Source organism: Lynx canadensis, chromosome B1 (genome assembly GCF_007474595.2).
Source record: "Lynx canadensis isolate LIC74 chromosome B1, mLynCan4.pri.v2, whole genome shotgun sequence".
Classification (NCBI taxonomy): Eukaryota; Metazoa; Chordata; class Mammalia; order Carnivora; family Felidae; genus Lynx; species Lynx canadensis.
The window spans coordinates 76746845-76770141 of NC_044306.2; the positions used below are offsets into that span (position 1 = coordinate 76746845).

At 33.4% G+C, this 23297-nt stretch overlaps 1 protein-coding gene across 5 annotated transcripts in view; it reads left to right on the top strand.

The window, feature by feature from the left end:
• LRBA (LPS responsive beige-like anchor protein) overlaps positions 1 to 23297 on the top strand; it is a 789117-nt gene that overhangs the window by 212646 nt on the left and 553174 nt on the right. For all 5 annotated transcript variants that reach the window (XM_030312933.2, XM_030312936.2, XM_030312937.2 and 2 more), the window contains exons 27-31: positions 3249 to 3376; positions 3877 to 3984; positions 7702 to 7861; positions 11212 to 11659; positions 18518 to 18651. In XM_030312933.2, the coding sequence (XP_030168793.1) occupies positions 3249 to 3376; positions 3877 to 3984; positions 7702 to 7861; positions 11212 to 11659; positions 18518 to 18651 (978 nt within the window). The remainder of the gene's footprint in view (positions 1 to 3248; positions 3377 to 3876; positions 3985 to 7701; positions 7862 to 11211; positions 11660 to 18517; positions 18652 to 23297) is intronic.

Below are 23297 nucleotides of genomic sequence, written 5' to 3' on the forward strand. Positions count from 1 at the left end.
GCTATCTTACAAACATACTTGAGTAGCAAGATTCTAAAACTAGCATCATTCAAGTACAGCCTTTGTCCACATGAGCCATGGTAATTTGTTGGAACAGTTCCTGAAATCTAGATCTCTGTTCTCCTGGAGGCATTTCTTGCTTAGGTAAAAGTTAAAATACATAAAGAATTTTTAATGTCATCAGGGCTTCCTTAGGTGAAGCAAATTATTTTCTCTGGGCAGAAGGTTTCCTGCATCTAGTTGTAAATACTGAGGTTTTGTTAATGATTTGCTTATTAAATGGAGAGAAGCAGGTAGGAAGAGGTGGTTGAAGAAATGGAAGCAAAACCACTAGGAACCATTGCCACATGAAGAGAGATCAGAAATAAGGCATCTGTGGAAATGTAACACTAAAGGTGGAAAATCTCGTTAATGAAATATTTTCCCATTTTTAGCAGGAGTATCTGTTATATAAGCTGAGATATATTTAGACTTTTTTGGTGCACTGATTATGTTTTGATTACTCAAAATGCTATTCAAACTACTTTTCAACTTGGGATGCTCTAAAGAACTTGATGTGACAGTTTTTAGAAATTTGTTTAAAAATTTTAATTAAGAGATTCAAATGGTAAGTATAAGAAAACAAAAACTGTCATTTATTGACTACACTTGTTATTGCAGATTTCCAATGAGTCAGCAATTATTTTCTTTTATTCATGAGGATATTTGAGATCAGAGAAATTAGGAAATGTATTAAAAATCCAAAAGCTGTAGTTGGTGAAGTTAGAATTTGAATATAGTTTAACTTGTTTTCCTACTTTTTCTGTTGTAACATACTTCCTTGAACTTTCTATTAGTAATATAATTAAACTATTTTGACTCCATTGCTTTTGTATATGCCATTTTTTTAAACGTTGCCACTTTCCTATAAAGAGTATACTTCTGGAGTTAAAAATACAAGGCTATGCTATCAATGTGTCACTACACTCAAGTATTCCGAAATTAGGGAAATACTCATTTTCATAATTTGATCTACCCCAGCATCATGTCTTTTTATATATGGAAGTGAAATTCTGAAAACTATTTGTTCAAAGTCTTTAATAGAGTATGGTAAGCTTGGTAAACAATCCAAGTGTTTGATCCCTGGTCTCCTCATTCCTATTCTTTCCTGAGGTTGGAGGTGAGAAGGAAGGATGGCAACAGTTAAGAGTAGCTTCTACTACTGAGACTGCCGAGTGTTTAGGTTTTTAACTTTGCGATACCCAAACTTGATTTTATGCAACCTGGGACAAAAAAGTGCAAAAGTTATTTTTCTGGGCCGGATTTCAAATTTGAGAGTCATTTTCCATACTCTCTTGCCCTCCCTCCCTCACTATATTCCTTGTTTCCTTTTCCCCAACTTTTGTTGCTGTCTTGCACTTATTTGAATACTTTCCTGTTTCAGTTCTATGCTAGCCATAGGATAGTCTGGTAGTAGTTAGAGTCCCCAGAGAAGTTTGCCATTTTGTTCTTAATTTGCTCTCCTACTTTTGTTCAGTTTATATAGCCTGAGTGCTACTGATCTGATCAAGAACTGAGATGATTCACATGATAATAAGCATTTCATAGTCATGTTTGCATTACCTAATTCATCATTTAAACTTCAAAATTAATTTCTAAATAACCCGAGTAACTGATGGGGGACACATTTAGAGAGGTAGTTTTTTGAACAGGTGATTCATTTAATTTACTACTTATTTTAAGTTGTTGAAAATGTTCCAACCAAATTCTAGAATTTACATAACTCACAGGTTAGCAAACAGTGTTATTGCAGGCTCTTTAAAATTTCATAATCATAAGTTATATATAACATGAATACTATAGGATTTATGCTCAGAGAAGGTCACCATTTTAAGAGTATAATATTGGTGAAACTGTTCAGTTAGTCAAAAACAAAACAAAAAAAGGTTAATATCTGGTAGTAATATACTGGAACATCAAATCTTCAACAAAGATTTGGAGATCCTTAGGCTTATAAATGTGTTGGTTTCTACTGGATGAAATTATTATTATTATTATTTTATTTATTTATTTTTTACCGTTTATTTATTTTTGAGAAACAGAGAGAGAAAGAGCATGAGCAGGAGAGGGGCAGAGAGAGAGGGAGACACAGAATCCGAAGCAGGCTCCAGGCTCCAGACTCTGAGCTGTCAGCACAGAGCCTGATGCGGAACTCAAACTCACAAACTGCAAGATCATGACCTGAGCCAAAGTTGGATGCTTAACCGACTGAGCCACCCAGGCGCCCCAAATTATTTTTATTATTATTATTATTTTGAGTATAGTTGACACACAATATTACATTAGTTTCAGGTGTACAACTTAGTGATTTGACAGGTTTATACATTAGGCTAGGTCCAGTTACGTTGCTATTACAATATTATTGACTGTATTCCTTATGCTCTGCTGTTTATTCCTGTGACTTACTCATTCCATAGTTGGAGGCCTACATCTGTCTTTCCCCTTCACTCATTTGGCCCATTTGCCACTGCCCTACCCTCTGATAACCATTAGTTCTTTGTATTTGTAGGCCTGATTATGCTTTTGTTTGTTTATTAATTTTTTTTTTTTAGATTCTATTTATGAGTGGAATCATACGGTATTTGTCTTCCTCATTCTGACTTATTTCACTTAGCATAATACTGGAGAGGCTATTTTGGACTTTATTAATCACAGTCTCTTTTCTGCCCCCCACCTTTTAAACGGTTTTAATGAAAACCAGTTAAAAGTAGACTCTGTAAATATTTTCTATAAATGTTCTACCTTTTATCAGTCTCTATAAATATGTTGCTATAGTGATAGACCATAAGAAATACATGAAAGTTTTAAGTTTAACTATTTTACTTTGATGAAGGTGATAGGTTGTTATTATAGACTAGTTCATAGCAGTGTGATTTGCTTTCTCTTGTTTCCTACTTTTCAGTTCTTTTCTTCCCTATCTTTTCCTTAATAAAAGATCATTCCACTTTAGCTTAGGTAAGCTCTAAGAAACACTAGCCTGTTGATTTAGTTCCCTGAAATGATTCTCTCTTAGCAGTGGGCCCTAACAGTGTAGCTAACAAAGTCACAAAACAACCACTAGGTGATAGAGTCCAGGAACATTGTAGGAATTTGCTGAAAGTAATCTGTTTCAAATAAAAGCTTATGTAAATCATATTATGTAGGTGATTTTTATCAATTCCAAAATCTTAAATAAAATTTTCTGGCCCAATCTTTTCCTTAAATTACAGTGTGTGCTGTGGCAGTTAGGAATTGTTTAGAGTGTCAGCAGCATTCACAGCTGAAAGCTAGAGGAGATACAGCCAAGGGCCAGAAAACAGTACACAGCCTGATTCCCATGGGGAAATCTGCCGCAAAGGTAAGCATACAGAATAATTAATTTAATAAAAAAGTACCTCTTACTTTATGATTAAGATCTTAGATTTAGTTGTTCATTTCAACATAAAGTTAAGTAAATCTGACAAAGGTTCTAAAATAGTTATTTTAGTCTGTGGACATAACATTCAAATATTTGTGTTTAAATATACAGTAAAGATTTGCTTATACTTAATCTTGTCTGCTTTTCCAAGTGTTTACTTTTCTTGTGTCTTTGTTATGTCAAATATGTCAATTTCCTTTGAATATGTCAATTTGTATTTCATGAACTTGGTGAGTTAGCATGCAGTTTGATTTTTCCTTTATGGCTCCCTTCTGTGACCCCCACCTCTATCCCAGTACCCCTAAAAAGAAGACAGAAGGAAGTAGGAAAAATAAGCTAGGAGAAACAATGTTACAGCCTTTTTTTTCCTGGTTCTTGGAATACTCTGCTAATATTTTAAAATGTCTGTGTAATACATATATATTTTTTGTCTTAAATAGAGTCCAGTGGACATTATAACTGGTGGTATATCTCCAGTAAGAGATTTTGACAAGCTTCTACAAGACATGGATATTAATCGGCTTAGGGCAGTTGTCTTCAGAGACATAGTAAGTTATAGAATTTCTTTCACATACTCTTAGCTGATACATATTTCTACCTAGGCCCAAAGTATTGAAAGGAAAAACTTTCTGTGATATAAAACAGTTGAATAGAGATAAGAAGGACTAGAACCAATTCTCATGACAATAATTTTAGAATCTTAGAATATTGGACAGTACTATTTATATAAGTGGAATTAATATATCAGAGTAATGATACTGAAAAGAATAAAACATTATTACATATTAAGCACTGTAAGTGCTTCACATGCACTAAGTCCAACGACTTCTTGACTTGTGTACTTTTGTAATTCTCATTTTATAAATGAGGAATCTGAGGCAGAGAGCTTGAGTAACTTGTTCAAGTTAATGGAGCTAGTAAATGATAGGATTCCAACCCAGCAGTCTTAAACTCCAGAATCTACACTCTGAAAGTAATGAAATGTTCAAATTCTGAATGGCATATTATTTTTACTGAATATTGGATGTTTTTCCCTCAAACAACTAGAATTACAATAATGAAATGTGGCAGTTTTAATTTTTAAAAAATGTTTGTTTTAGTTGATTTTGACATATGGCGCAGTTTTCACGTATAAATTGTAAAGTAATATAAGAAAGTCTAAAGAATAAAGAAAGTATAAAGATGAAAATAAAAATTATTTGGGGATGCCTAGGTGTACAGTTGGTTAAGTGTCTGACTCTTGATTTTCGACTTGCTCAGGTCCTAATCCCAGGGTTGTGTAGGACTCCATGCTGGGTATGGAGCCTGCTTAAGATTCTCTCTCTTTTCTCTCTCTCTCTGTCTCTCTCTCTCTCTCTCTGTGCCCCTCCCCTGATCATGCTCTTTCTCTGTCCAAAAATTATATATTATATATATATATATATATGTGTGTGTGTGTGTATATACATATATATATATATGTATGTTTGTAATCCTCACCAGTATTTGTAGTATTATCATTACTTAATAATTATTAAACACTTACAGCATTTAGTACTAGATGTTCTATTTTACATGCAAGTCTTTTTATAAATTTTATAACTTCTTTTTTTTTTTTAATATGAAATTTATTGTCAAATTGGTTTCCATACAACACCCAGTGCTCATCCCAACAGGTGCCCTCCTCAGTGCCCATCAGTTTTAATTTTCCCTCCTCTTTTTGTAGGGTCTTGGTGCTCTTTTGTGTTCTTAACTAAGTTTTGTACACATATACAATTTGTTAATAGTAGTTGTAGTTAATAGTTATTACCTATAGTTAGCAGTTAATGAATGTTTACTGTGTTTTAAGCATGGAAATGGATGCTCTGTATCATTTAATTCATGTAGTAATCCTATGAGAAAGATGGAAGTGTTAGGTTAAATATTATGGTTAAGATCACACAAATAATAAGAGATGGAAGTGGGTTAAGGACCTAGGGAATGTGGTTCTTGGAATTTTGATCTTAACCATTAGGTGTGTTGCCTCCTTAGATCTCCATATATTTGCTTTTTGATAGCTCTTATTATTCCTTTCGTTAAGAAACCATCAACTTTTTTTTTTCCCCCAAACCCACTGACTGTGGTTTATTTTGGGACCAAATATTGTTGCTACTTTCCTTTTCTTTGGTTGAGTCCATTGCCCCATAGCTTTGTTTTTCCTACAGTGATTTTTAAAAATCTATAATAAGTAATATAATTCTTTTGCTTTAAATATTCTTTAATGGCTTCCCATAGTACTTGAAATGAAAATTCCTCATCTTGGCTCTTTATGATTTGGCTCTTTGGAACTTTGTAACAAGTTTTTATGTCAGGATATTTGGACAGAGAATTAGAGTATCTCTTATGTTTAACATGTAATTTTTAAAAGTAATTAATAACTAAAATTTTTTTTGTAATTAAAAAAGTTTTATAATCATAGGAGTTTTAGAAAAAAGACTGTGTTTCCCAAACTATATCCCAGAGTCTCTTTTAGCATAATCCAATTTTGATGAAAAAGGAAATGACCTTAGATTGGCAATATAAAGAAGTTACTACCCTGAGGTTAAGTGCTAAACTTTGTAAACGCTCTAATCTGAGTTCACATTTGCTTTTTCAGTTACTATATGCCTTTAGGTCAATTATTCTTCTAGGCCTCATCTTGTTAAAAGGGGTTAATGAATGTGTTTGAACTACATAGTACAGTGCCCGGTCCATTATAAGTATTCAGTAAGTGATACCTACAGTTGAAAACAAATTTATTTGGGGATAAAAGGCTGAAACATAAATATCTATGGGATGTTTCTTCTTTGGACAGAAATTAGGCTTATTCTATAAACTTCATACTGTAATAACTAAATATTGAACATATTAATGCACTAAATAAGTATTTAGATAGTCATATAAATAATTTGTATAGATTAAGAAGTTAGAATCAAGTAAGTTATTTGCCTACATTTTTGGTGCCAACATCATTAGCAACAATTATTATAATGGTACCAGTATTGTGGGGCAGTAGAACACAGGAGTGTTTGGAGAAAAGGAATGGTTAATAAAACAGGAAAATGTACATTTATCTTTTCCATCAAGGCTAATAAGGTCTTATATATGAGCCTAAAGAGTATCATAGATTCTTTACAGGTTAATATTTGTATTAAGTGGAAATGCTCAGGTTGAACGTGCTATCTCGTTCCTTCCCAGAAATTATGTCAAAAAACATTTGACACTAGCTAATTGACTTTGTTTCATTTGCACCATTAGTTGCCATTTATTTATCTGCTAGGCAACAGTGTTCTTTGTTTTCCTTATTATAAGTTTTCTGCTACTCACGGTACCTCTGGTTTTCAGAATTTGATGGACAAGTTTAAGTTTTTCCTTTAAGTGCAAACCTATTGTGAAAAATATTCAGAATAGTGATGTGTGCAGGGTCCCTTTGAAGATGGAGTATTGGACTAGATGAAGAGGTCATCAGTATACTGACATGTAGGTGATCTGTAGAGCTATGATGAAGCCCTGACCTCTTCTAGAGGTCAACGTAGTTTGTCCTTTTCTTTCTGGCAGACACTATATTTTCAATCTTAGACACTTGGTTGTCTGTACTATTTAAAATGCTCTTGAGAATTCCTTTGGCATCTTGTTCTGTATCTGATTACCTTGCTTTTTTTCTCTTGGTTGTTTGCCTTTTAGGAAAACTGTTAATTCTGATTTTTTTTTTCATATTCTTTTTTTTTTTTCTAAGTTTAGAGAGAAGGAGAGAGAGAGAGAAAGAAAGCACAAGTCAGGGAAAGGGGCATAGGGAGAGAGAGAATCTTAAGGAGGCTCCATGCTCAGTGTGGAGCCTGATGTGGGGCTTAATCCCTTGACCCTGAGATCATTACCTGAGCCCAAATCAAGAGTCAGACTAAGCCACCCAGGCGCCTCTGCATATTTTAATTCTTATGATTAGAAGTAAAAATAGTTATACATATGTAATGATAATTGCTTTTTGATTAATCTTACAAGGTATATTATGCCATATGTCTTCTGAGTTACCTCATTTTAAAAACAAACCAAATTCTCTGTTTCCATGTTTCACAAGTATTAAAAACTCTCATTTACAGGCATTTTTCCAAGACTCTTTGCCTAATCTTTGTTGAGGTGAATTTATTATTATTTTCAGTGTATGTCAAAAGATTTTTGGATGTATTTTATATGTAAATATTGTCATGTAAAATAAGATCGAAACATGTTACTTAATAGTGGCATGATCAACTACTTTTATTTTTCCCTAGGAGGATAGCAAACAAGCTCAGTTTTTAGCCTTGGCAGTTGTATACTTCATCTCTGTTCTTATGGTCTCAAAGTACAGAGACATTTTGGAACCCCAAAATGAAAGGCGTAACCAGTCATTTAAAGAAGCTGGTAGTGAAAGTGGGAATTTATCACTTCCTGGTAAGCTTCCATATTTTATTCTCTGGGATCCAAAGTTCAAGTAAAACATTACCTAATAGTTAAAATATTCTGGAATTTAAATCCATTTATTTATAAAGTGAGAGTATATATTTTTAAATTAATAACTATATATTTCAATTTATTTTAAGTACCGTGTAGTTAATTGCAGTTGGGAGATGATTTTTGTTTTTTTTTTTTTTAAATGAGCCATTTAATTAAAACATAAGTGAGAAAATGTTATCTTTTACAAATACCATGTTAAACATTTTTGTTTGCCTTGGCATTTATTGTGAAGAAGAAATAATTCATATTTCTCTATAAGAGGCAGATTTGCTAATAAATAACAGTAATAACTAGAGGTGTAGAGTAGCTGCAAGTTATAGATGTATAGTTAGAGAAGCACCTTTTGCAGTCATAGAAGTAGCTACCACTTAGTGGAGGTGATTTATTTATTTAATAAGCATTCATTCAGTACCGACTAGGTATTTGGGTATATTCATGAACAAAAGAGGAAAAGAACGTCATCCTTCTTGGAGCTTATATATTCTTGTGAGAGGAGATTGAAAAGAAGAAGTAGATGTACTAAATAAATTGTATAGTATTTTAGAAGGTGGTAAGTTCTAAGAAAAGATAAAATTGAACAGAGAAAAATTTCAGGAATGATTAAGAGATATGGAGTGTGGGTTTTTACTCTAAGGAAAATGGAGAATTATTTGAGTGTTTTGAGATAGCAGTTGACAATTGACTTAAGTTTTTCAAAGTAACACTTGGGATTCTGTAGGGAGAATACATTCTAGAGGGCAAGGATGAAAAACAGTGTTTTAGTTGTGTACTTCTGTATAACATATTACCTCAAAGTTCAGTGGCTAAAGCCATAACTGTTTTAGTTTTGTTATCATGATTCTGTGAATTTAATTCATATAGGGCACAGTGAGTATCATTCATCCCTGCTCCAGATGATGTTTGCTGGGGTTGTAAAGTCTGAGATGGCTTTTCTACTCATACATCTAGTGCCTAGCAAGGATGGCTCCAAGAGCTGAGGCTGACTGACTCGAAATGGCTCAGCTGGGATTATATGTCTGGGTCCTTGATAATTGTTCTTAGTAAATTCTTTGGTTTTCCTCCATTAGTTCGGAGGGCCTCTATCTTTGTATAGTCTCTATACATGTTCCCTCTAGCAAGGTAGCCAGCTTGCTTACAGAGGTGTTCAGGGATTCTGAGAAATGCCCAAGCTGCCAGATCTTTGTAAAGCTTGAGCACAGAACTGGCCCAATGCTAATTCTGCCTCATTCTGTTGGTTGAAGTAAGTGAGGCCCAGCCCTCACTCAAGGGAGTGAATACCAGAATGCATGGAGCAACAGAATTATTAATATAACAGTCTAATACAACCAGTTGGGAGGATATTGCAATAATCCAGGAAAGAGTAGATTTTGGGAGGACTAAAATGGTAGTTGTAGAGAAGTGAGCATTTGTCAGATTCTGGATATATTTTGATGGTAGAGCAGGATTTATTTATTTATTTATTTATTTAATCATTTATTTATTTATTTATTTATTTAAATACATGAAATTTATTGTCAAATTGGTTTCCATACAACACCTAGTGCTCATCCCAAAAGAGAGAGAGCAGGATTGAAAATACTAGGTGTGAATATGTGAAAGATGCAATGTCATCAAGAATGATTATAAGGTGTAGTTGGATAGACTGAAAGTTAAAAATATTTAGGGAAAAATAAATTCAGTTTTCACCATGTTGAGTTTGAGATATCTTTTAGACATACAAGATGTAAAGTAGGCACTTATAAATAAGTATGTATTGTTTTGTTTTGTTGATATAGTAGTGTTGTAAAACTTTATGAGTGAATGAGATCACTCAAGGAAGTAAATATTGTTAGGGGAGATAAGTATTAAGTCCCTCCAATTTAAGAAATCAAGGAGAAAAATAAGTGAAGGGAATTAAGAAGGAACAACCAGGGAGGTAATAGATAAAGAATGAGAAGAGCATAATGTCCTATTAGCAAAGTGAAAAAAGTATTGGCAAGTTAGAGGGAATAATCCTTTGTTGGTGCTGTGTCAAGTGCTGAGGACTGACCATTGGAGTTATCAAGATGGAGGTTTTTGGTAACCATTGGATTTAGGAAGATGGAGCATTTTTTTTTTTTTTAATTTTTTTTTTAATGTTTATTTATTTTTGAGACAGAGAGAGACAGAGCATGAATGGGGGAGGGGCAGAGAGAGAGGGAGACACAGAATCGGAAGCAGGCTCCAGGCTCTGGGCCATCAGCCCAGGGCCCGACGCGGGGCTTGAACTCACGGACTGCGAGATCGTGACCTGGCTGAAGTCGGACGCTTAACCGACTGCGCCACCCAGGCGCCCCGGAAGATGGAGCATTTTTGTTGGGATGCAGTGAATGCCTGATTAGAGGGAATGAGTCAAACAGAGAGTAGGTGATGCTCCTTGTTGAACTAGATTTTAAAGATTATTGAATTATTCTTGCATATAGGAAGGATGACGTGTTTTTTTTTTAGCAAGTAGAAACTGTGAGGTAGAAATCTTGGAATTATTGTCCAGAGAAATGGCAATGTATAAAGGCACAGAAGCCCCAAATGTTGTCCCATGTTTAGCAGATTGCACGTAATTTGATGTTATAAAGTGTGATGGCATGAGTAGCAGAAGATAAAGTTGTAAATTAATAGTCATCTGATAAATAGTTGATGACCTACTACGTGCCAGGCATTGTTATGGGCCCAGGCATGGTTATAGGTACTGGACATGAAGTGTTAAAGAAGACAAATTCCCTGCCTTTATTAAATTTAAATTCTATCAGACTCATATTATTAAAGAGTCTTATACTTTATCAAGGATTTTGGATTTTTTCTTCTAGGCCAATGGCTTTCAGCCTTGTGTTGCTATCCATTGGTATGTCATGGTCAGTTTGGCAGTTTTTTCTCAGTTTATTATCATTTATTACTTTTATTCTCATTGTTTTATTGAAACATCTATTTTGTTGTTATACTCAGTATATTACATGCATCTATTATTACATAGATTATGTAATTTATTTTTGCCTTTTATTAGAACATGCCATATATTTCCTAATTTAAAATACTAGATGGTGGGGTGGGTTAAATAGGTGTTATGATGAGCACAGGGTGATGGATGGAAGTGTTGAATCACTATATTGTACACCTGAAACTAATATAACTATATGTGAAACTAACTGAAATTAAAATAAAAACTTTAAAAAATAAATAAAATAGTAGATAGCTGTTAGGGCTGGATGTACCTTTTAAAAATTGCTTCTAAATTTTTTTTTTTGTTTATACTTTTCCTTTTGTTTCTTGGTAAGATGTAGAAAATGCACCATCAGCATTCAGTCCGCCATCCCCAGCATTGGTGGAAGAATCTGAAAGCACGTCATCTGCTCGGAGGAGGGACTCAGGCATTGGGGAAGAAACAGCTACTGGCTTAGGAAGCAGTGTGCATGTAGCTCCTCTGATAGCACCTCCAAGTGTCAGTGCAGGCCCAGATGCAATCAGCGAGGCGCTGTGCACTCTTTCTTTAGAAGTCAATAAAACTCAGGAAGCCAGAAATGATGGAGGAAATGAGTCGAATAACAAGGCTGCACCATCAGTTTCAGTTTCAAAAAATGTCAATGTGAAGGACATTCTTCGAAGCTTGGTTAATATACCAGCAGATGGAGTCACAGTGGATCCTACCCTTCTGCCACCAGCCTGTCTTGGAGCTCTTGGTGATCTTTCTGTTGAACAACCTGTGCAGTTCAGATCTTTTGATAGGTACTGTAAATAGTCTTTTGTTTTGGTCTGCTTATATGTATAAAATTCAAAGGGTAAACAGGAACTTAATTTAACTCTGCTAAGTTTTGTAGCTTCAACATTAGAAAGTGGTGTTTTGATCTAGTTTATAAAAATTACAAGGATGTTTTTGTTGTATAAAAGGCTTGTAAGTAGGCAACAAGGTATTCACATTTTTGTTTTTCATCATACCAATAAGATGATTTAAAAGTAATATTTAATGTTAATGTTACATTGGCAAATTATATGGACAATCATTTTGTTTGTTATAAATTAGAATTCGCCTTTACCTACACATGGCTACCTTTCACTCTTTTGCTGGCAGTACTGTGCCAGCCTTTGTGAAAAGAAGTCTGAATCTGTGGATTTCAACAGACTCAGGAATTCAGCAAGGTGTTCAGAGTTTGACAGCTTTAGAAAGCAGACTGTACATTCCTGACTTTAGGTTCTGCTGCCTAGTGAACCTTTTGCTAATATGCCTGAAATTTTTTTGTATATATTATTAAACTTTCTGAAATTCTACCTATAAGACATGTATGTATTGAGTTATTAAATGTAGTCTTTTTCAAAGATCAGTATTTTATCTTGATATAAGCTCTAACTTATAGAGAAGTTGCCAGTTAAAAGAACTTTTGTTTTTCCGGAGTAATTTGAAAGGAAGTTGACACAGTAATCCATCCCCTTTGAATATTTTATTGTATATTTTCTTTCCTTTATTTAAAAATTTTATTTTTTAGGGAGTGAGCGAGCAAGAGAGTGTGTGTGCTACTGGGGCAGGAAACAGAGAGAAAGAGAGAGAGAATCTGAAGCAGCACAGAGCTGGATGCAGGGCTTGATCCCATGACCCTGGGATCATGACCTGAGCCCAAATCAGGAGTCAGATATGCTCAACTAACTGAGCCACCCAGGCGCCCCTCAAAGAGTATATTTAAAACTGTTTATAGCAATGGCTATATTTTGAGGGTGGGAAGAGGTGTACATAACTAGTTTTTAAAATATTCTCAATTATTATAATTTGTTTAAATTTGTATTAATCTTAGATTGAGTAGTCAAATACTTGCGGGTAGATTTTTAAAAATAATTTATTTTTGAGAGAGAGAGAGGGTGCACGTGCATGCAAGTGGGGGAGGGGTAGAGGGGGGCACAAAGGATCTGAAGCGGCTCTGCTCTGACAGTAGTAAGCCTGATGTGGGACTCAAACTCATGAACCATGAGATCATGACCTGAAGTCGGACACTCAACCGACTGAGTCACCTAGGTGCCTCAAGGGGAAGTAGATTTTTCAATTTAATATATCTTACTAATATAGGCAAAGTTTCCTTAAATGTCCCAAATTTGAAAATTGTTGGCATTTATTTATTTTAAAGTTGTATAGGAATTAAATCTATGCTTTAGTATGTCTTCAGTGAGTGAGTTATAAATTTATTTAGGAAACCATGCCTTAGTAATACGTAGTAAGGGGTTTACTGAAATAGAATCCAGAGGGGGAATTTTTGTGATAGCGTTTTTCAGGATGTTATTTGGAACTTACATGTCTAGTATGCACTTAACATATTGTCTGATGGCAAGCACAGTGCTCTGTTTTTTCCCCTTCTTTTTCTCAGCAAGAGACACCTTTTGAAAAACTATTTTCGTGCAGCTGTAGACCAGTGGAATATCTTTGGGAATTTCAAAGCATCCCTCTGATCATGTATTTATCTCTGGAATGCTGTGTCAGAAATCACAACTCTCCTCATATCTTAAGAATTATCAACTTCCAAGCAATAGCTGGAAAGTTTAGAGTAACAGCTACATGAGTGGAACCTTGCTGAAAGGCTGCCAGGTGGTGGGCCTTTGTGGATGGCAAGGTGTTTGTGTTCATTCCCATGCCAAAATTCTTGCTCTTATCTAATTTGAAGATCCTCTGTGGTGATTAGTGGATGCCAGGGATTTATCTTGATAAAGTTCAAGGGCTTGTCTGGCTTTTCAATTAGATCCTAAGGGAGTAAAGTGCTAGGCTTAAAATGCTCTTTTCTCCTTTAGTGAACTATTTGCATGCTAAATAAAATAGCATTTATGTGAAAGTTTATGATATTTGAAACTGGTTACTGTTTTGAAATGGAACTTCTGAACCTTAGTGATCTGGAAGTCATTGTTGCTCTTTGTTGTGGCTAAATAAAAAGAAACTTTCACAGAGGTCTCCCTTGTTCATATAAAAAAAAGTCAACAGTGTTTACACTTTCTGTGTGTTTAACTTTAGGAAAATTACTTCTTTATCATCTGTAAAATGGGGATGATAATATGTAGTACTTAAATTCATGGATTGTTATAAATATAAATAATTCCTCTGTATTCTTAGTGCAGTGCCTCACAGATACTAATTATTCATTAAAGTTAGTGAGTTTGTAAAGAAAATTATAACATGTAAAGTCTTATACTTTAATATTTGGATTTTAATTGACAGTTTTGAAAAATAGCTTATAAAACTAAAAGACATATCTGTCTTACAAATTCTTTATGCCAAACAGTTTCAAGTGTTTTTGTCAAAGTTGATAGCAGTTACTAAAAATCTAGAGTTATTTCCTTAAATATTAACAAGGATTTCTATCAGTCTCTTTAATAGAAACTTAAACTGCACCCTGAGAACAATGCCAGACATATCCCTAGAATCTCAAACTTGTGCCAGATGCATGTTGCATTTTCTTTGTGTTTTCCAAAGCATTTTAGAAAAACGTGAAATCTTAGTCCTTTAATGATCATTCTTAAGTAGTGGTAAATATAAATTTCTGCAATTTTTAAACTGTTGGACATGCTTTATTAGTTTAAATTTGTACTTACATACATGATAAATATGAGGGCTTAAAGATCACCTCTACTGGAGATTTTAGTCCTTCAATGTGGATGGAAACTTTGTAATAATGAAAATAGTAAAGGAAAGGAAAATATCCTGAAGTCTGCTGACTGCTTTTTGTCCTTTCAATTATTATGACTTGGAATTTTCTTTGGTTTTATGTGGCCCAAAGCTGAAGCATAATTATTTTGCTTCCTCAGAAATGGTTTGAATCAAAAATTTTGGAAATGGATTCAGTTTATTTCCCACTTATGTACTAAGTGGGCTAAAGAAAGGAAAACTTTTTCCATTTGTGAGCACATAGATATTTTATTTTGGTAGTAATACATGCATAATTTTATATCTTGGAAATCCTTACTACCATTGCTTGTAGATGATTATACTATAGAATTGTGCTTAAATATTAAAATGATTGTGGTAATGGTTGCACAACTCTGTGAACATACTAAAAACCATTTAACTTTACACTTAAATTGTGTAATATGTGAATTACATATATCTCAATGAAACTTAAGAAAAAGGTCAATATGAGAAAACAGTTCAAATAAAAGCTCTTGTTTGGGCGAACTTGGAATTGTGGGGCATTTATGTTGGCAAGTTATTTTACCTGTCTGAGCTTTACTATTTTAATTTTTAAAGTGGAAGTAAAATGTAAGGGTTTTTTGGAGAATTTAGTAGTAATTCTTGGCATATCATCGGTTTAATTCATAGCTATTAATGATTTATAAATTTATATAACAGAATAGTGTTATATAGTTTATATAACACAAAGAATAGTGCATTATGAATGTTGACTTGGAGACTCTGGGGAGGCTTACCTTTAAAAAAATTTTTTTTAATGTTTATTTATTTTTGAGAGAGAGAAAGAGGGGGAGAGAAACAAAGCACGAATAGGGGAGGGGTAGCAGAGGGAGTGGGAGTCACAGAATCTGAAGTAGGCTCCAGGCTCTGAGCTGTCAGCACAGAGCCCCACGTGGGGCTCGAATTCATGAACCATGAGATCATTTGAGCCAAAGTGGGACGCTTAACTGACTAAGCCATCCTGGCACCCCTGGGGAGGCTTACCTTTAAACAAGGTTTTGAAAGGTCAGAAGGAAAAGTTTCCTAGCAAGCAGGGATAAAGGGAAGGCTGCTTGGCTGAGGAATAGTATATACAAAGGGTTGGAATTGTGAAATAACATACATGCTCAGGAATCATAAGAGCATATTGCAGAAATTTGTAAGGAATGCTGGATTAAATGTAAACTCATGTAGGTAGCCATACTTCAGATGTATTAGGGGTGAGAATATGAGACAGATCTTGGAAAATAGATATCTACTGAGCTGTAGTAAAGAATAAGTATTATACATGATTGAAAGAATTATTAATGGTAATAGGTTAAAGGATTAGAAATGAGATCAAGGGGTTCCTGGGTGGCTCAGTTGGTTAAGTATCCAGCTTGATCTCAGCTCAGGTCTTGTTCTCAGGGTTGTGAGTTCAAGCCCTGTGCTGGGCTCCACGCTGGGTGTGAAGCCTACTTAAAAAAAAAAAATGAGATCAAGTTTTTTGTTACCTTTAACTAACCATGCCATCTTGGACAGAGATTGTACATACTAAGGAACGAACATCTGTAGTAGATTTTTTTCTGTTACTAGTTTTCCAACATTTTATTGCGAAAATGTTCAAATATACAGAAGAATTGTACAGTGAACATCCATAGACTCCATCACTCTATTTACTTCATCATGTAATTCTCCCTATATACATTCCTCTCTCCATCTTATTTTTTTATGTGTTTCAGCAGACATCAGTTCACTTCATAAACATTTAACCATGCAGATCTTAAACTAGAGATCAGTACAGTTTTTTAAGGTAAAATGTACATGCATTGGAAGGCACAGATCTTAATGTGTATTATTTGATGAATTTTGACAGATTTGTACACCTGTGTGACCCAAGTCCTCAATCAAGACATCATCAGTCTTGGAAGTTCCTTCATGCACATTCCCAGCCAATGACGGTCCCCATCCCCTAGATGCAGTTACTCTTCTGATTCCTTCCTACCATAGATTAGTTTTGCCTTTTCTAGAACTTCATGTGAAAGGAAATACAAAATTTGTGTTATGTATGAGGCTTTCTTCACTCACCATAATGCTTTTGAGATTCACCTATGTTACATTTATTAGTAGTTTCTTTTAATTGCTGAGGATCTTTTCGTATATAAGCTTATCACTTACTCATTTTTCTTTTGAAAGAATTCTGAGCTGTTTCTGGTTTTTGGCTATTAAATAAGGCCTCTTAAACATTATTGTACACATTTTTTGTGGGCATAAAGTTATCTTGAGGAAATTCCTAAGAGTGGAATTGCTGGTACAAAGGGTAGTTTTACTATGTCTTAAATTTCAGTTATGGAAAAAACAATTTCAGCTTTCTCAATACTATTTTCTGTTGCTCATTTCAGTGCTTACATATATGAGTGATCTAGGTCTTGCCAGTTCTTTCTTTTGGGAAGAAATGTGAAAGTAAATTCTGTATAGTACTCCTCACTCCAAAATAGGTTGCTAGGGAATGCAGCTAGAGATTTTCTTAAACAATAGGTTTATGAATTTCTGCCTCGAGTAGGAAATATATAAATTATTTTTTGTATTGTTTTGAGTGTTCCCCGTGTGTGCACACACACACACACGGTCATATCTACTCCCCCTAAAGTCAATAGTCTTCATCTGATATAAGCTACTATGATTTAAGCACACCATTTTGGATTGAGGGCTCAGGTGGCTGTTGCTTCTATTTTTTAGTGTATAGTTAACATTGGCAGTCACCCTTATAATGATGTGACACCGGCTACCCCCAAGTACATTGAATAAACCATGCCTAACACAAGAGAACTTGATTTAATTGGCAACACTGTTTGCCATCACATGATAGGCATTGAAGTAAAACAGAACCTATTTCGCGTTGCATTATCTCTCTTTGGTATAACAACAAAAACAAAATGTATTTTTGAGTTACTGGAATTAAATAATTTCCACTTTTGAATACATTTATTGGGATCAAGTATCTAAGTAACTTTATTTAGAAACTGAATACTTTAAAGCTGTTAAGGGAATACTTGAAGCTTGCAGTTACAATATTGTCAACAAAAGATGTGATTAAATAAATTGAATGTTGAAGACTTTAGGCTTATGGTTAACACCAGGTAATTAAAAGTAAGCACTGCTGTGGGAGTGCATTATATATCAGCTGTCCTCTTTACCTCATTAACTGGGTTTTTGCATGTTTATGGAGCTAACTTCAATTAAAAATGCCTTTTAGTTATGCCTAATAAGGTCTTTTAGTTACTATTTGGGTATAAAGTATTACACTTTAATTGAAATTGGTGTATATAAATACCTGTGTTTGAATAATAGACAAAATGAATTTGATTATTTGGAATTTTTTGCATCTAGCTTTTATACCTATGCATTGTTTTTTTTCCATATAATATTGTCAAAAGATAGTCTTTGGGGGTTAAAAAGAGAAACTTGATTATGTAGGTTTTAAAAATTACTTATATCTGCATTTTTTTTTACCTTTAAGATTTCTAAGGTTTTATGATTTCAAATTAGTTGTGCTTTAAAATCCATGTAGAAACATGTTGAGTTTTCTGCTTCAATTCTGAGGTTAAGAAAAAGTTAATTACTTTTCCACTTGAGTGCCAAAATTCCTTTTTTATATACCTGTGGTTATTTGTTATTTAAGTTGGATAATTAAAGATGATCATAAATTTAAAGAATATTGTATAGTAATTGTAAGTTCTATAAATGTAATGGATTATTGTATTTCCATAGAATATTGTCTTCATTCTAAAAAATTGAAATGCAAATAAATATGCCAAAATTGGAGAGATTTCTTTCTGAGAGAATATTCTAAATTGTACATCAAAATATAAATCAATAAGTTAAAAAAAGAAGTTTGTTTTCTATTTTGAAATTAATGTAATTAACTTGAGTGATGTTTCGTATTTTAAAATCTATTTACTTTATTACAGAAGTGTCATCATTGCAACAAAAAAATCATCAGTCTTACCTTCTGTACTTAATACGAGTCTCCCTACCAATGCAGTCAGTGTGGTTTCTTCAGTAGATTCACCCCAAGCTTCAGATGTAGGAGGAGAATCACCTGGTGAGTTAGTTATTAGTGATTTGAACAAATAAGTTTTTAGATTCCATTTTTGCAAAGTTAAGATATTTGGTTAGGCATGTTGTAAATCATTATGCTTTCATGTTATACTGTTGATTGTTTCATAATTTTCTAAGTAAATTTGAGTAGTATCAAATAAATTACATCAAGTATTTCAATATTTTCTCCACTTAAACATAATAATTTTTCTTAATGTTTAGTGATAAGAGGAAATGTTCACAGTTGGTTAAGTAAAAAAATATGTGCAATACTTTATATACCATGTAATCGTAGCTATGTGAAGTATATACTTTTTATATGTGAAAAAAAGCTAGGCAATGTATGCTGAAACTACTAGATTATTTCCATGTAGTTGAACTACTGGCAATTTTGATGTTTTAAGTTTAATGTTAGTATCTTTTTCAGAATATTATCAGTAATTCTGTATTATGTTTATACTTAGGAAAAAAATAGTTATTGATAAGAATTTTCCACCTGGAACTAAAATCTGCAGTAGTGGTACCGAATTTTGTCCTGCCTTTTGTTTTACTAAAAATTAAAAATAACAACAACAACAACAACAACAACAACAACAAGATTTAGACCTTATTTTTTAGATTAGTTTTAGGTTACATAAAAATTGAGTGGTTAAGTACAGAGTTCTATACACCACCTCAATGCCATTCCCTCCTTATTCCCTGTTTTTGACATCTTGCAGTAGTGTGGTACATTGTTATAATATTTCTTCATTGTTTTAGTGAAAAAATATGAAAGAAAATAAGTAGAACTCTACCAGATTTTTCTTTTCCTGTTGCTCCATTATACTCTGATGCTTTTGTTTTTCTTTGGAAGAGAAACAATTTGGTAATCTATGTTGGGTAGGATGCTAATTTCTGTTCTTTCACCCCCATCCAAAACCCTTAAAAAATGAACTGTGATTTTTCTAGATCTGCCTCAGTTGGGAAAAAGGCAGAAGTCACTAATATCTATGAAACTGTATGCCATCTTTTAAACTCAGTTATAGTGAATTTCTAGTAACTTCCCTGAGCAAATGTTTTAAGTTTTAGAGGTTCACTGTACACTGAGTAAAATATTTTCATCTTATTTTGAGTACATTGCTCTTTTACTTCAGTTTATGGGACAAAGTAAGTAAGATCCTGTGATTTGTCTTAAATATATTTTTCAAAATTTAAATCATGCAGTCTTTAGAAGAGATAAGAGACAGCTGAGATAAATGGGCAGTACTGGATATAAAACAGTATGATAAATTTATTTCTGAAACATTGTAATTTTTCCAGTAAATCCATTATAATAGAAACTCACCCTGAAGAGCCATATCCAGAATTACAAAATAATTTGCTATTTTTAAGACTATTATAATTTTGGCAAACCCCCACAAAACCCTATATCCAGCTCATGATGTACTCTTTTCCCCCATTATTTAAATCTTGTATAATTTTCAGTGGTGATGTTTCTCATATAGTTCCCAGGTTTTCCCATTTTGTGCTATAATTGTTAGTTCTTTCCTTTTTCTTCTTAAAACCCTTGGATTAAAAAAAAAATTCCTCTCCAAGTCATTCCAAATCTTTGTGTTGATGGTCTTTGTTTTCATCATCTGTTTTTCATATCTGACTGTTCCTTTCCTCTTTCACTGTGCTCCTCTTGTCATTGTTATTTGGTGTCTCCAGTTTAGATTGGTATTTCTATTCCATTCTCTTAATTGCTGACATGAACATTACTACCTTGATAAGGGAAATCTAACTCAGTGTAGTGTTTTCAGTCACTGTACTTCTTACTCTCTTACGGTCTCACTTTACATACTTTTGTTTACTGCCACCAGCCCATGTACCCTGTTCTTTTTTCACTTGGAATCCAGACCACACAAATATTTATCTCTTTGCTGTCAGTATTTTTAACTGAGAGATTTTTGTGTTCTTTTTAGTAGATCTCTTGATTTAAGTTATTTGCAATTAAAAAAAATAGGCGATATGTATTTATTTTCCTCCTCCTGGTTCAAGCATTATTTGGAAAAAATGATTTGTGGATGAATTGATAGTTGTAATTGCATGCTGAGCTGGGCAATTTATTCTTGTAGATCTGGGTAAGTTATGTATTAGTCTTAGTTTGATCTTGTATTTCTTTGTATGAAGATACAATAAATATATGTCCCTGTGGATCTTAAACCTTTGTGCCTTGGGATGACTTCAGTTCTAAGTTTTATAGTGAGTCAGCAACAAAAAATGAACGGCTCAAATTCATTAATAGATTATTGGTTAGTAAAAAATACACTTGAAAGTACATAGTACAATAGCAAAAAAAAAAAAAAAAAGGGGGGGGGACTTTCCTTGGAAGAAACCATGTAAATATAAAACATAAAACAGGACTTTTATAGCAGAAACATTTAAACTATTTTGAAATTTTGGTATCAGAATGGGATTTCTTAAATTTACATGTGGCACAATTAAAGAGAAACTAGGATTAGATACACTTGGATCCCAGAAAAAGAATTAGAGCTTGCCAGCTTAATGTGAAGTCAAAGATTCTTCTGCCATATTATCATCATCAACTAAAAAACAAAACAAAAACAAAAAAGCAGAAACAGACCCATAAATACAGAGAATGAATTGGCGATTGTTAGAGGAGAAGGGTGGGGGGAATGGGTGAAATGGGTGAAGGGGAGTGGGAGATACAGGCTTCCAGTTACGGAATGAATAAATCATACAGCATAGGAAATACCTAGTCATTGATATTATAATAGCATTGTGTGGTGACAGGTGGTAATTACACTTGTGGTAAGCATAGTGTAATGTATAGAATTGTGGAATCACTGTGTTGTATACCTGAAACTAATGTAGCATTGTGTCACCTATACTTAAAAAATCACCCAAATCTATAATTTTGCAAAAAAATTTTTTAGATGTGTACATTTACATTTTAAATAGTGTACATTATTAAAACTATGAAATTTTATCACACAAATGTCAGATTCTAGCTTGAATAATATTCCTTAGCTTCTGTAGTATTTTATTAGCAAAAAAGTATAGTCTATTAACAACAATGGAAAATTACTCTTAATAACTGGTAAAAGATATTCATCAGAGAACAAGGTATACCCTTTGTGTATGCATATTTTCTTTCTTTTTTTTGTGTATGCATATTTTCAAAGAAAGCTAAAAGAGAAAACAGTTTCAGTAAATCTATCAAAATAGGGAAAATTTAAATTTACTTATCAGTACAGGTTTAATTGCCCACAGTACATTATGTGGTAACATGCCATTACTCTTTTTTCAGATATGCTAAGGTATTTATCCTTCCATGATGCAAAGCATAAATGAACAAAACAAAAGTGAAGCTAACCCAGTAAAGGAACTAAATAGACTGGTTTTCAGTAATTTATATGCTGCATGTTTACTAGTTTGCAAAATATAATAATTATACACCTCATTAGAATATTAGGCTCTGTTCTGTTTATTATGGCTGTTACCAGCCATGCACATTATTAATTGGCATGTTTTTTTTTAATGTAGAAGAAAAGTATTTGATTCTTTGCTTTATATGAAATTTGACTCAAGAGGCTTATATTTACTAATCAATACAAATTTCTATTATTTAATAAAGAGTTTCCACTGGGCATATAGACTTTCCCTCCTGCAACTGGCCCAGAATGGATGAGGAGAGAGAGAGGAGGAGAAAGGAAGAGGGAGGGAAATTAAAAAATACAGTGTTTAGGGTTTAAATATTGGCATTTGTTTTAATGGTATGTTATTGTAAAGGACATTATTTATTTAGACCCTTAGGGACCTTGAATAAACAGTTGGCTATTCCCTGGATGGATCCTAGACAGATGATGTATTTGCATTTTCCTTTTTGTTCTTTTGAATGTCTGGAAAATTGTCAGTTTGAAGGAGCCAGTTTATCAGTGCAAGGATAAGGAAAAGATAAGTCTGTATCGTTCCACATGTTCAAAGTAGCTTCTTCACTTACATATGCGTGATTGTCTATTGAAAATATTTAATGTTAATTTAAAATAATAAATTAGTCATACATTTATGATTTTATCTGCAGATTTATGATTTAAAGCATGCAGAATGATTTGGAAATTACATTTTTTTCCCCTCTGGGAGAAATGAAGGACAATCCTTATGAAATTGCTGATTTATTTATTTTTTTCATGTGGTGTTTTCCTCCTATAATTATTGATAGTTGATTTTTCTAAAGTTTTTATTTAAATTTCAGTTAGTTAATAACATTGTATAATATTGGCTTCAGGTGTACAATTTAGTGATTCCAGAAAACACCTAGTTACTCCTTAATCCCCATCCTATATTTAACCCATCCCCTCACACTTTTATCTTTGTTAGTAAAGTGTTCTCTGATTATTGAAAAAGACCATTTTGTACAATCTCCTTCTGCTCTAGTGTCTTTTAGGTTTGAAAATTGACATCATTTCTAGGGTACTGTCAGGAAAGCATTTTTGTTATTGTTTTATTTAGAACCACCATTGCTTTTTGTCTTCTTAAAGCTTTTGATATGCATTTCAGCTCATTACAATTAGAGTCAATTAGCACAGTAAAAGCTATTTTTGTTTTATAACTACTACCTAGAGCTTCATGCAAACGTTTTCTTGAGCTTTATTATTTGTTTTTCCT